Here is a 15,143-nt window from a genome sequence, read left to right as displayed (position 1 = left end):
TAACGAAACGTATAAAATTCCTGAATGCGCAATCGGTGTGAGTGAACGGTGTAATGATAAATGCGCATGATGAATGAGAACACGCCCGTACCCGTTACCTAACAATATTGATTAAAGGAACGACTCCTCGAATCCGACACGGATGATCGCGAGCGAGAGGCATTATAACGATTATAACTACAGTTCGACAAGTCGACAAACTGATGCAGCTTAACATCTTAATAAAATAAGGCGAATGGACTCCAGACATATTCGTGTGAATAGAATTTTCTGTATATGTTTGTGAAGCATTATTTGTAGATGAGGAACTTTATCAACATTTATGTTCCCTTCGAATAGTATTATTTCTGAATAAAAATATCAAACATTGATTACTAAAAATTCATAATGTCAAATTATACCCAATTTGAATTATTTTTATTCTGTAGGTCGCCACTGTTTCAATTCAATATGTTAATTTAACTTTATATATTGTTAATAAAATAATGGAGTTTAACAATTTTACTTACAAATTGTGTTAAACTTTATTCAAATTTAGTTTATGATTTACCAAGTGCATATGCTAATACAGACTTGTTTACTTTAAAATTAACTACAGAAATAGATTAATTTACATTTTGACACACATGGAAGCTTACAAAATGTTATTTATTATAACTCAAAGAATTGGGTTACTATTGCTTCTTTTATCTAGTTGGGCGTTAATGTTATGAGAAAGATTAATTTTCACAAAAAAAGAAAATAATAATAATAATAACAACAACATTAAGAATAATAAAGGAATGCGATTTAATAATTAAAATTTAATTCTGTAGCTTCAATTAATCGATCTTAAGAAATATATCATACACTTTTGATCCTTGAAGGTAATGTACATTCGGAATAGATATAACTCGAGATATAAGATCTGTCAGTAAAAACTCATTAACATTAGAGAGTCTGAGAGAAATCAAATCGTCCTACATTCTTGATCTGACTCCGACAAATCGGACGACGCGAAAGTCGAATTCTCGCGATAGTCGAATTATCCACGTGAATGGGTGTGCAATAGTACGATTATACGAAGATATATATCAATGTAATTGCGAATATTAGATTCAACGTGACGACTCGTTTCGCTAACCACGAAGAAATTAATCAACCTTGCAATGAAGCCCCGTTGCTCAAATAGGAATGGTTTTGATAGTCGTACACAAGCTAAATTTAATTTCTTAATAAAAAATAAGAAGTACAATTGATATGTAATTATGTTACAATATAGATACCTATATCTATGTATATATACTTCTATTATGTCACAATATAGATATCTAGATAAGGTATCAGATCTATTGACAATCAAAAGAACATTTATCATATTTGTACATCTGTAAAAACTCAACGAATAGCATTTAAAATTTATATTCAATATACATTATACTCAAGCAAACTAATACATCGGAATCGTTGTAAGAGACAGTGGCCCAGTTTTGCGAGTCGTGCGTCATACACGCTCAGTGAAAAAGCGTCCTCCGAGAGAGCAGATTCCATTTTCCACCTTGTCATCCCCGCTATCTCACCCTCGGGCTATGCAAGGTTTTCCATCCCTCTCATTAGTGAGTCTGACCCTCGAGAAGCGAACAGCAGGGAAGAGCGTCACGATGAATACAGCTACAAATGAGAGGATTCTGCGAATGTAATGTCGAAGATGCTCCGCCATGAAAGATGTAAGAGCGCTAAATGAAGAGTACCGACACCGATTACCGGGGATGTCAAAGAGAGCGACTACTGTCATCAAAGAAGTCGATCCCTCACCCTTGATATCACAGTCTCTCACTCTCGTCTTGTGCTGTACACACTCTCGTTTCGTCCTGTAACACGTTTGACCTCCTTTCAAGTTTAAAGGAAACTTCGTACAGAAGCTGGCTCTGCGCAAACAAGATTGTTTACAACTAAGTGATCCACCAACTATCGAACAGAGAAATAGCAGTTATGAAGAATAATATATCCTTCGAGATATCCTATGATAAACTTATTTAAGTGGTGCTTAGACTTAATCCGATCTTTTATAAAAACTATACATAATATAAAATAATATAAATTAATACAAATTTTATTCATTGACACTAGTAATTCACTATAAATAATGCTTGTGTTTGTATAAATAATGCCTTGAAAACATCATTTTTCCATATAATCGAAATCTCATATGACATAAAAATAAATAATAAATAAGCTTTACTAATGTAATCATGTTCTTTATCATTTCTTAATTATTATTTTTGCGTTTATATAATTTGTAATAAAATTTCTTTTCTTATATATTCAATATATCACTATAGTAATTTGAGAATATAATTGAAAAATGACTTCATTTCACAATTGTATTTGTTAAAATAAATGTGGAAAGAATCAAATATATACAACCTGTTTTATACATTAAAAAGTAAAGCCAGTTTACAGAGTGCTACCCGGGAATAGAGTAGTTCTGATTTTATTGTCCGATCACACATAAAGCAATCTCGATCGAAACACGGACATAAAAGTTCGCGATAGCAATATCAACGAGCACGTGTTTCTTTGCGATGAAGCGAGTCATGGCACGGTTATATATGGAATTCCAGAATTAATATGCACGCGCACGTGGTAGCAGTATCACGTAGTCCGCAATAAATAGTTAGTGCAGATCGTAACGATGATATTAATCAATGGTTACGTTAATTTGAATTTATTACTCGATAAGAAAACACGGAACATACTGTTGTAGTGATATCTCCGTATAGCAAGATATAAAGTTCCAATATATAAGATAGGAGTGCTGAGAGCATATCCGAACGAAGCGTAATGTTGTGCAATACGATATGCGCACATTATGGGATGACTACTACAGCGGTTTATCCATTAACGAGAATACCAGAGAATCTCAGTCTAACTGCTTTTCTCGCTAATTTATTGTCAGCGATTTGTAATGTAATATTAACTCTATCGAATAAATCTTCTTATTCAACTAAATAATCGCCATTTAAAAATGAGATAAATACATCCTATGTAGATATAGGCGCAATATTACAGCATTAATATTAACACAAAATCGTAATTTCGAGTCTCTGGGACAAGTTCAAAGATATTTTAAAATACTTATGTAATAACGTATGAAAAATTCAACGTAACTTGCAAATTCAGTTCTACTTGTTTTGTGATTATAATATTTTATTTGTTATGTATATCAACAAATATTATAAAAATATCATAAATATCGTATGTTGCAAAAAACAATCTCGTATAAATATCCTGATTGTGTCAAATTCTTCACTGCACCGTTAAATAGATATTAAGCGAGAGAGGAAGACAGTATATTATGGTACAGAGAAACCAATATGTAGGATGGAAACTGTCTACAATATAAATTTTGATAGGATTTGAAACTCTTGTTGATGGTCCAAGTTTGCAACTAATCCTCATTTCTAGTAACGCGAGCGAAAGGGGAGGGTAATGCTATACAAATAGCTGTTCGAGTTTAAAATGGGCTCGCGGAAGCGGTTTTTAATACAAACAATCGCGCTTTTCTTTTATAATGGTGTAGTTATAAGATATAATGCCGCTGAGAAAGAGTGGAGAAAAAGTAGAGACAGCCGTTATCACGCTGCGCAACGCTCTATTTTGCTGGTGACAAGGCATGTCATAATTATCTTGAACTTATGTTGCTTACTTTGTGCAAATTATTCTTTTTAATATTTAATATTAAATACAAAATTGCTTCAATTTTGCAGGTAATCAGTGTATAATCATAGCTGAAGAGTAATTTAACGCCTATCAAAAAAAGCATATTACATGTATTTATCTAAAAGTTATACTTATTTGAAAATATGTACTAAAGACATTTCAATAATTACATTAAAATGTAAGAGTTTCATATATATTGATATCTAAAAAATATAAAAGTTTAATATATATATATATATATTAATATTTTCCTATTGTTTAATAATAAATTTATATATAATTTCAATCTTGATATGTGCTATTTCTTTTTAAAGCTTTAGTTTAAAATATAAGTATATTAGATATATTATAAACACCTCATTAAAGACAAAGTCATGCTATTTTAAAAAGTATCTATACTGTATACTGATATATAATACTTTGAGTGCATTCTGTTTTCACCCTCACACTGTAAGCATCAGCTCGTCCTTATTATCAAATGTTAAACAAAGATAAATGATGCCTACAAGCGCTATAAGCGCAAAACGGAACGCATACTTTATTGAAAGAGTAACTGATCTATTGTCCTATGAAAGGAAGGTGCGACTCACCGGATTGTTGGTAAGATTCGCCGAGGTGGATACAACAGCGGTAGAACGATGATCATATTCTTCCGAATAGTCGTCTCGATATGTTCTACTAGCGGTGGGTCCCTGACCGTCTCTTTCGTCGAGGGTATCTCGATGGAAGTCCCTGAAATCCCTGAGATGTTCGCGCAGGTCCCGATAATCAGTGTGGTAACCCTCTTGGTAGTCGCGGCTCACGTGGTCACGGTCTCCACGAAGCTGCCTCGACATCGCCGTTGGCTCTTCCTCCTCTGAGTCGAGCAGCTGCTCGACTCCACCGCCACCTCCACCACCTCCAGCACCACCTCCGCGTCGGGCGGGATGACGCCGGAGGTCACACCATTCTATCTCCTCCTCCGCTCTACCAGAGATTTCGCCCCGGGACAATCGAGCCGTGCTTGTTGACCTCACAACCGATCTACCTCTGACCTCCTGCCCCCGCGGCCCGCCGGGGGGCTCCACCACATCACAATCAAAAGCTATCCTTCCTGGAGCTGTTACGATCCGATTCTTACTTATTCACCACTTGTTTCCTCTCTTCCTGATGCTTGTGTTGTTAACTGATTTTAGGGAAGTAGGATGTGCGCGTGATAGAGTTGATGAAATTACTACCTGTGAACTAACAAAAGAAATAAAATTTTCATTACGATAGTTGTGTATTCACATATACGATTTTAATAAATTTAGTTTATTATTCTCTTTTACGACGATTTTAATAAATCTAGTTTATTATTCTCTTTTCAATCAATTTCTTATAGAGCAAGATACATATGTGATAAAGATTGAGATCAAATACCGATTCAATGGAACCACGCATCACTCTATATTAATTAAGTATTGTATATAATTTTTTGTATATAATTTTATTGTATAAATTTTATATCATTTTATTAAAACAGTTTCATAATTATACTCTCTTACTAGACAGAACAAGAACAAAACAATGTATATAATGTGAACTGTAAAACATTAATCTCGGTCAAGTAAACAAATGGAAGCGAAGATGAATGAACTACAATTCGCACTTATTTAAAAAGTAAATTGTTTATTCGTGTTCGTTTGCGCTCATCTACTTCTAAATCTGGATTTAAATGGCTATGAACATCGAAATGTTGTATCATTGATAAATTTATTTGGCGAACTAAGAAAAATTTTTTAAATGCAATTTTAATATTTTTTTTTAGATATGCGAACACATTCAATTATAGATTTTTCATATTACCCTTTTTAATTTTCTAAATGATAGTGCAAATTACATTAATATTAATTACGTTAATATGTTAATGACACTGCAAACTACAATGGCTACATTATTGTTCATTACTTTTTATTGTCAGATAATTAGCACGTTACTATATAATTATTTATAACGAAATAAAAAAAACTGAAGAAAACATGCTTATCACTCTGTTTCTTTTTCAATAAATAATGTTTAATTAAGGAAACAGATTTTTTTTCGAATCCAGCAAACATGAATTTGCAGAAAAATTCAAATAATTTTAATAGCATTTTTTAATGGCATTTTAATGAATAAGTCATAAAAACAACTCGTTTTTTTTCTCTCTTTAGAGTCAATTATAGACAATAAGTATGGACTGTACATTTCTACGAAGTTGCTGTATTATTGGTAATTTATAAAGAGTGAAGTAGCTTGATTCATGTCATTCTTTCTCTAAAGTATCGAGTTAAATAGAGATGTCGATATAATTTAATTCTTTCTCGGGGTACAGATATCTACTAAAATCAGGGAAAGCGCAGTTTATATTTACTATTTTTAAGTAAATAAATCTATATTCCAAATAAAGTATAATTTAATCATTTTTATATAATAATATCTCTCTATAGTAATTAACACCATAATTTAGATTCTTTACTTTCGATTCTTTACTTTTCTACTGGCACTACAAATACATAATTTTACTTGATTTTTTTATAATCACCACAAGCACTACATATTTAAATAATGTCCTATCTCTAATTATATAGTTTTACCGAAATAGAGAAATTATTCATTACTTGTGGCTTTAATGAACAGAAATTATTCAGTTTCATTCCGTCATTGTTGTTTAAACAAGCAGAAAATTGATGGTATTCCATTAATTTAGCTACAAATTATTCAATTATTTAAATAGGACTGCAACACATAAATAATACTTCAACGCACATGATGGGGTGTTCCCTCGATTGTTCGCGATTAGTGGTACGTGTGTCGAATGTATTATCGTTAACAATCGGTAATGCACTGGATTCTATACATTGCAATGATCTATCATTCTTCAATGTTATTTGTATATATTTGAAAAAGTCGCACAATATCGTAACTCTTTATTGTTTTCGCTTGTAATAAATTTAATTTTATATTATTATTATGTAACATACAATGCAGATAACTCTACTTATCGAATCAAGAAATATTTCGCGAACACGGAATGTACTCTTTTCTTCATATTCAGCCGTCATGTACTGTTTACACGATCTTCTATGGTTTGCTTCCTTTTCTTTTGCCCGGTCTGTTTACTCGCGAAACTTTGTTTACTTCGTGACTCGCGATTCCCGTGGTATCACAACAATATTGGAAATATCATTCACTGCGCTCTGAATTTATTCGAGCGAAACGAGCATTCATGTAATACGAGTGATTATTATCTTATTCATTATCTTATTGTGACTTTAAACGAAATTACCTCGTTTCTCTCTCTTTACGAAGCTGTACATTTCATTGAAAATATCGATATATCTGATATCATTATATTCGAGAGACGTAAAACGTTCCGATAATTGTGTAAATATAATTTTACGACAAGCTCTAAAAGTCAAGGAAAATTGCAATTATCTATCGATCGAAGAAATAACGCTTTACTGATCTCTTAACGCGGAAGTTGCATCTTCCAGAACAGCGATAGTCGAGCGAATATTAAAGTAGACGTTCTCATAAAGTTCTCGTATTCAGCGGCATTATCATCATGACGATCGTTACCACGATAACGAGGTCGACCTAGTGCCATCAAATCATTTGTTCGTTAATTAATAGCATTATCATTGGAAGGCGTTGTCCCTAGACTGTCGTTATGTGTGAATGATTGATTTCTCTTTGCCAAGGTCAGGTACATAATTCTCCGAATATATGATATTAATAACTTTCCGGGTCATTACAACAGTTAATTTGAACACTTTTGTTCTCTACAAATATATACAATTGCAGAAATAAGAAGAAAAACAACATAAGTATGCATAATTATATCATTTCAAAATAGACGGTTTCTAAAGAAAATTTAGGAATATTAAACAAAAATGTATAAGCAACAATAAATTATTTGAACAATTATCTTAAAAATAATATTATTATAGAGATAAAATGTAATAATAAAATAATAATAATGTAAGAATCTAATAATAAGAATATTATTAAAATACATATTATTAAAATTATCGAAGGAAAATAAGTTAAAATAGGCCATTGGTAAACTATTAATTTGCGCAAGGGTGTACGTGACTAAGAGGAGAATCCGATGCATAAGATCCTGTCATGGTTCACGGAATAGAGAGGGTGGTGACGGAGCTCGCTTAAGGTGGGGTAAAGTTAGGTCACGCCGCAGACCACGAATGTAGGGCTGTAGGTCGCGCCCGGTCGAGCTCAGCTGGGCCGCGATCCGAAGAAGGGGTTGCAGCTTGCCTGTGATCAGACGAGCGCGGCGCGCTACTTCCGTCCACTCTCCACTGCGTGCACCGGGAAATCATCGTACTATGTGTCAGTGGAAAGCGCCGGCAAATGGTCAGACGAACGTTAACGCGATACGACAGTCTACAATCGCGACTTAGCGACCATATCAGCATGTGATTTTATCGTTGTGCTTTTCTACGGGAGATCTGGACCAATTCCACGATGATGACCGCTAAATTTCGGAGGTCATGGCGACCTTGTGCGCTTCTCTTCCTCATCAACGTTCTCAAACGATTGTCATCGGTAATTTTAACTTTCCCATACATATTTTCGAAACTTACGAGACTTTTCTGCGAACATAACTTCCCTCGACGTTTTTTTTTTTTTAGGGAGACTGGAGCACCACTCGGAGCTTGTCACTTTCGCGCGCGGATGTCGCGGACGTTCGCGATCAGAATTTAAACGAGACTCTCGCAGGGACGAAGATTTCACCTGTCACGGACACGACTCGCGGGTAACCGGAAAATTTTCGCGCCGCACGTTCGAGGTCGACGTCGAGCGGTCACTACGTCGAAACAACAGCTCACTCTTAACGCAACTCGCACCACCTCGATTACCCTCGGTAGACTACGGTTCGTATCGTCTTGGCTCGGCTCGCATACCATGACGTCACGCGGACAGACGAAAACCCCGGCGGTCTGGGGTATCGATCGCGTGCGCTGGCGCAGCCGGGGTTTCGCGCCGCGACACTGGATAATCGGAGGCAGACACGGGACACGTGGCTGACACTCCGAAAGATGACAGTTTGGGACTTGAAGCTCACAGATGATTCGCGGCTTTAATAATTATTAAAATCCAATTCTGTAATAATAGTATTCTGGTATTCCTCGTTAATTACTTTTTTTAGTTTATTATATAAAATGTTGAAATTAAAGCTTTTTATATATCAGATAAATCTTTTATCTTATAATGATGAGTCACTCAACGATATTTTATGTAAGCATGAATATAATGGAATAATTTGCTGATATTATAGAGGAAGCTTCTCTCAAAAGCTTTTTATTCATTGACGCTTCACTGGAATTGCACAGTCATTGTCTTTTAAGAATAATTGCTGTAATAATGTAACAAAAATATATTGGAATTAATTCATAATTTGAATTATTTAAAGATGTAGAATAATAATACCATTGTTCGCCACATAATTGGTGGTAGACAGTTAGGACTTTTCATTCTTAAAATATCCACATATTGTCATGTACGCCTGTCGATATTCCGATACTTGATTATTCAAATATGAAATTCGATTTATCGCAGTGTCGACTAACGCTATTACGGCGGTGGAATGATTTTTCATTAATCTGTTGATTCTCTTTATTCTCGCTGGATTTAAAGGAAAAAAAATTGCAATGAATAATTGCAATTGAGCGATGAATAACAGTGATAGCAAATTGAAACAATATATTAAATCTAAATAATACTTCACTAAACAACGCGATAATTTTTTTAAAGACTCAAATTAAGAATTAAAACTAATTAATTTTTAATTAGACCAATGCATACTCATCGTTCGTGTAATTCTATTCAGAAAACAGATATTGCATATGTGGCTTCGTTTTCCTTGAAGCTATCGTACTACCTGTCAATTCGATATTTCTTCATTCTAAAGCTCTCATTCTGAAACTCACATTATCATGTCTCTCTCACGATACTTTATAAACTGTGCAAATCATGATTATTTCAAAAATAAAATAAAGGAGAGACAGATAATACTCGATATAAATTTAATATTTTTAAAATAGACCGAGAAGAAATATAAAGAACAATACTATTCGACAGAATAAAATAGCTTATTGTCAGTAAGATTTAATGATTGGTTTATACACTTATTATTAAAATCAACAAGCAATTACAAATAAAAATCAATTATATAAAAAAATCACTTAAGCTGCTTTTTCAAGCAATTTGTTATTAATCTAACATTATATAATTTACTATCTTTACAAGAAAATATTAAAATATATATTTTAATTTTACATTAAAATTATATAAATGTAAGAGATTATTTTATTTATTGATCCTTTATAATTATATTATAAATGTATCAATATTATTATATTTCCAGTAATCACGTATCTTCCAAACAACATAAAGCATAATTTTTATAATTAAAATAAATTAATTAAATTGTTTAAGTTAGTTTTATCGTTAAAATTTTATTACAAAATGCCAAAATATCAGTAGAAAACGATAAAACGATATTATTAATCACGTTAATTATATTGTTTACTAGAAAACCAATTAATATAATATTACCTTTATACTCGCAGCAAATAAATCAAGTTTATAAAACAATATAAAAATTCCCTTGAATATGTCTCTGTTAATTTGCAAAAAGCCAACACACAGATAAATATCACTAAAGCAATTAAAATACAATACTTGTCACGAGCATCGCGTTATCATTATAACATCGAAGAATCGTGAGATTTTATTACGAATACAGTTAACTGTTCATGTTGCAATCTGTATAGAAATAGAAAAAGAAAGACAAATTTATATAAATTATAAAAATTCATTTAAAGAAGATAAGGAAATGATAATATAAGAAAAATATTTGAATATTTTAATTATTTTAATTTTTTTAGTAATTGAATGATTATTCTCACTAGAAAAATTCTATTCAATGCTAATTGGATGTGAAATGAAAGGAAATCTATTCTGTCTGAAAAAGAATCGTAATATCTGTTAAAGCAATTTCAATTTTGCAATCCTGCAATTGTGCAAAAATGCAACACTGACATCTATCGGAGGGAGAAGGAAATAAAATGAAAAGGAGTTGAAAATAAAATAAGTGCTTTTCCGTATAGCGAGCAACTTTCCTCTGCAATCTCTTACCGTTACCTTCAGCGATAACGCCGATATCTGAGAATGTCTCCGGTTAGTCACCACCTCTTGGTAAGCTTGCAGTCGCGAATTGTGTTCCGGGTGTGTCTTCAGAGCGGGATATCGATCGCATGATATCGTTAAGGGTGGTAGAGAGAACTATGGCTTAGCGAGAGAGAGAGAGAGGGAGAGAGAGAGAAAGAGAGAGAGAGAGAGTACGCTGGTGGCGTCACATACTGACGACTGCATCTAGAACATATATATTACGTATTAGATGTATTAGAAAGTTCCGTCCATTTTTATGCAAAAAGTATGATTATATTTAAGAAACAAGATGAAAACGTACATCAATCAAAATATTATCCATCGTTATCGTTAGCGATGACTTTTTCCCATCTTTCGGGCAGTAAGCGAATTCCGCGGTGAAAGAATAACTTGTCTTTGGAGGCTATCCACTCAGAGATCCATTTTTCGACATAAGAATTGAAGTGTTCCTCTGCAAGTGCGTGTGCCATCGATCGAAACAAGTGATAATCGAAAGGGGCACAGTCTGGTGAATAAGCCGCATGGGGTAGCACTTCCCAGCGAAGTGCTTCTAACATTTCCTTAACGAGTTTTGTGACGCGAGATCGAGCGTTGTCGTGAAGCAAGATCACTTTATGCTGTCTCGTTTGATATTCTGGTCGTTTTTCTTGCAATGCTCGGCTCAAACGGATAATTTGTTTTCGGTAGAGATCCCTATGACTGTTTGACCAGATTTCAATAGCTCATAGTACACTACACCCTGTTGATTCCATCAAATACAGAGCATTGTCTTCTTTCCGTGAATATTCCGCTTTGGCGTCGATGTCGATGGTTGACCTGGATCGCAAATGATTTTTCGGCGTTTGGGGTTATCGAAGTAGATCCACTTTTTACCAGTTACAATTCAGTGCAAAAATCTCTTTCTTTGTTGTCTAGCAAGCAGAATTTCGCAGGTGATTTTTCATCTTTCAATGTCTCTTGGCTTCAGTTCATATGGGACCCATTTTCCTTCCTTGTAGATCTTTCCTAAGGCTTTCAAACGATTGGAAATAACAGATTGAGTACAATTTAATGTTTCTGCAAGTTGTTTTTGCGTTTGACATGGGTTTTCATCCACCAATGCCTGCAATTCTTCGTCTTCAAATGCTTCTTTTGGCCGTCCAGAACGCTCTTTGTCCTCCACATCAAAATCACCACTTTTAAAGCATCGAAACCATTCTCTGCATGTTTTATCGGAAGGAGTACTATCATCATAAACTTCTATAAGCATTCGATGAGCTTCAGCTGCAATTTTCTTCCATTTGAAGCAAAAGATTAACACTTCACGCAAATGACGCTTATTTGGCTCAAATGTCGACATTTTCGATGCGGTAAAAAGCAATGTTATTGATGCAAACGTATATTTTTATATACTGAATTTTATTGACAGATGATAAAACTAAAAAAATTAAGCTTGGTTTAGACATTAGAGTTATCGACAATTCTAGCTATAGTTACTCATCGCTAGATGGACGGAACTTTCTAATACACCTAATATTTACATCAGTGGAAAAACGTTTGAGAGACACAGAAAAATTACTACCATGTTTGATTGTAATCTGCGGATATATCAAAAATATTTTATATGATTTATAAAAAGTACGCTTTTAGATTTTATAAATGGAAAATCGTGGGTGAAAAATATCGGATATGAATTAGCTTCAGTTGAAAATATAAAAAAGATAAATATGTAGCGCACTGCACTGTTAAAATATACATACATATAATATATATATTTTTTATTAATAATTATGTATATATATATATATGTGTGTGTGTGTGTGTGTGTGTGTGTGTGTGTGTGTGTGTGTGTGTGTGTGTGTGTGTGTATGTGTGTGTATGCACATATATACATATAACTGCTTTGGTCGTAAATTACATTACAACTTTCATATTTTTATTTATCCATAATACGATTTAAAACAAAAGCAATTCTTCTGAGAAAAGGAAAAAGATTGTAATTAAAATCCGAAACATAAACTACACTTTTTACTTCTCCTATAGAATCTATTGACCTAACAATAAGTCAATTAGCACTAACATAATAAATGCTGACTAACAGTATTGACTGCTAAGAGACTACTGATGATCAGTGTTCAACTTTTCAGTAGTCTAATAGGAGGCAACAACCTTTATATTTCTATATATATATACACACAAAATCTATACATATCTTGTATAAATGTAAATTATAAATGTATGATATATCTTCCCTTCCCCCTCCCTAAAAAATATATTTTTAACGTAAGAATGTCATTCTTGACATGAGAAGAAAGAAATAACATAAAATTTGTTAAACATGACCTGTTAAAAAATATTTATTAAATTATATTTATTACATATTAAATAGTAAGAATTTATTGGCTTAATTAAAAAATTTAATTTAAATAAATATGAGTTTTAAGTATAAATTTTAAGTATCATAATGTAATTATTATTTTTCCTTTTACACATTTTCAATGGTTAATTTAATTTCTTATTCACATGAAAAATTTCTCAGTTAATATTTAATATCGGGGTTTCAATACTTTTATTAATTTTTTTAATGAATGATTATAAATTAACTTTTCTCTATACAAGTCTGCGACTCTCGATTTTAACCAAAGAATTTGGCAAAACTATTTTATCGAGGGACATAATGTAATCGACTGTTGACTGAAGTATTTAATCTTCTTATCATATTGTAATCTGTCATAATACTTTTTGAATTCTATATATTGACACTTCACCACTGATGGTTTTTTTTTAAATTTTGATTATATTTATTATTTGGTTTATTAATTTAATATTGTATTTCTGCGTTTTAACACTGAAAAAGGTTTTGTAAGCCGAAATGTTTGTGTAGAATATTATTTAATATTTATATAATATTCTTATGATAATTATATTAATTTAAAGTTATTTTAATTATAAGCTCAAAATAAGCCACGACATTGTCTAATTTTTTAAAAAATATATGAGCATTTTTACTCTAATTTTTTTTTCTTTTACATACTTTTCTTTTTAATATTAATAAATTTCATTTTAATTTTTTTTTTAAATTTTTAATGACGTTTTTCCTAAATTCATTTTTTAAATTTTAGTTTATATGAATTTTATTTTGCTCCCAAGAAGTTAAATTTGAAAATATTATGGGGGATTGATATCTCTTACAGATACCATGGTAATGTTCTTAGAGATACATGATAATGTTTCGGCGCTAAGTATGGTATGAGACACTGTCGTGAATATTTTTATATAATACTTGCTACAACTGTAAACAGTTCTTTTTAGAGATTTGAATAATGACGTAAGTGACCTTAAGATTTAAAGAAGATTTCGAAAAATAACGAGGATATGGAAAAAAGAATAAAAAGATTCATCAGAACAGTGGTTCACACATCAGTTCCATAAAATTGCCCTTTTATGGAATATATTTCTAGAATATACATAATATTTCTAGAATATGATTGGATGATTCTCCCTAACTGCATTTTTTGCTTCCTCTAGAATTTTCTATAGATATGTTTGATGAGAAAAGTTGATGGAAAATATGCACAAAAATTTTTTACAATGTTTTAAATACATTTGTATTTTTAATAATCTTAATTTATCGAAGTTTTATAATTTTCCTTCTTCGGTTTCTCTTTTAATTCACATTATGATGATATACATACGAAGTAATATTTTCTTAGATTTACATAAGTCAGAATGGCAGCTAAAATAGCTATTTACAGTAAGTAAGAGAGTCGGCCTTACTCAAAGTTAATAAAAGATATCGCCCGAAATCTATCATAAATCCACAGAGGCACCTTTGTCCTTGATGCAATATTATATCAAGGAAGATTCAGTTGTCATTAAACTTTCTTAAGAGAATCACATTAAGCGCCATGAGTATCAAATACGCATCACGTTATGAAGCTGTGTTCCTCTGCACTCATCCGAAAGGTCCAAAAATGTCACAACTAGCGGCTGCTAAATATATGAAAAAGTTGAAATCATTCGTACAGAAGTGGGTGCAGCAATATAATGTGGCAAAAAATGTCGATGATTTACCGGAACGTGGCTCGATATGCAAAGTGAACAAAAAAGACGATAAAAAAATACTGAATCTGTTTTTGCGAAATCCTGGCTTAACACTGCGTCAAGGACAAGCAAAATTGAAGCAGAAAGGTTTAGATACATGCATATAAAAATTTTATTTAGTATATTTTTTTATAAATTAATCGACTACGCTTTTATTTGAC

General features: G+C 32.4%; 2 protein-coding genes across 13 annotated transcripts in view; one reads left to right on the top strand and one right to left on the bottom strand.

Annotated features, from left to right (window-relative positions):
• Ca-beta (Calcium channel protein beta subunit) overlaps positions 1–8,451 on the bottom strand; it is a 96,689-nt gene extending 88,238 nt beyond the window's left edge. For 10 of the 12 annotated variants that reach the window (XM_087406574.1, XM_087406576.1, XM_087406577.1 and 7 more), the window contains exons 1-2: positions 8,310–8,451; positions 4,293–4,926 (exon numbers count right to left, since the gene is read on the bottom strand). In XM_087406574.1, coding sequence (XP_087262700.1) covers positions 4,293–4,538 — 246 coding nt within the window. In that variant the 5' untranslated portion in view covers positions 4,539–4,926; positions 8,310–8,451. Of the gene's footprint in view, positions 1–4,292; positions 4,927–8,309 lie in introns of those variants that run through there. The other 2 variants (XM_087406584.1, XM_087406585.1) reach the window with 1 other exon arrangement.
• On the top strand, positions 5,611–8,923 carry LOC105151324 (uncharacterized). Its single transcript, XM_011064991.2, has 2 exons — positions 5,611–8,271; positions 8,358–8,923. The coding sequence occupies exons 1-2, from the start codon at positions 8,217–8,219 to the stop codon at positions 8,633–8,635; spliced, it is 333 nt and encodes a 110-aa protein (XP_011063293.1). The 5' UTR covers positions 5,611–8,216; the 3' UTR covers positions 8,636–8,923.
• Positions 8,924–15,143: the final 6,220 nt, after the last annotated feature.

This window comes from Acromyrmex echinatior, chromosome 5, assembly GCF_024713525.1.
Source record: "Acromyrmex echinatior isolate Ae372 chromosome 5, ASM2471352v2, whole genome shotgun sequence".
Classification (NCBI taxonomy): domain Eukaryota; kingdom Metazoa; phylum Arthropoda; class Insecta; order Hymenoptera; family Formicidae; genus Acromyrmex; species Acromyrmex echinatior.
This window is presented reverse-complemented; position numbering and strand designations above follow the sequence as displayed.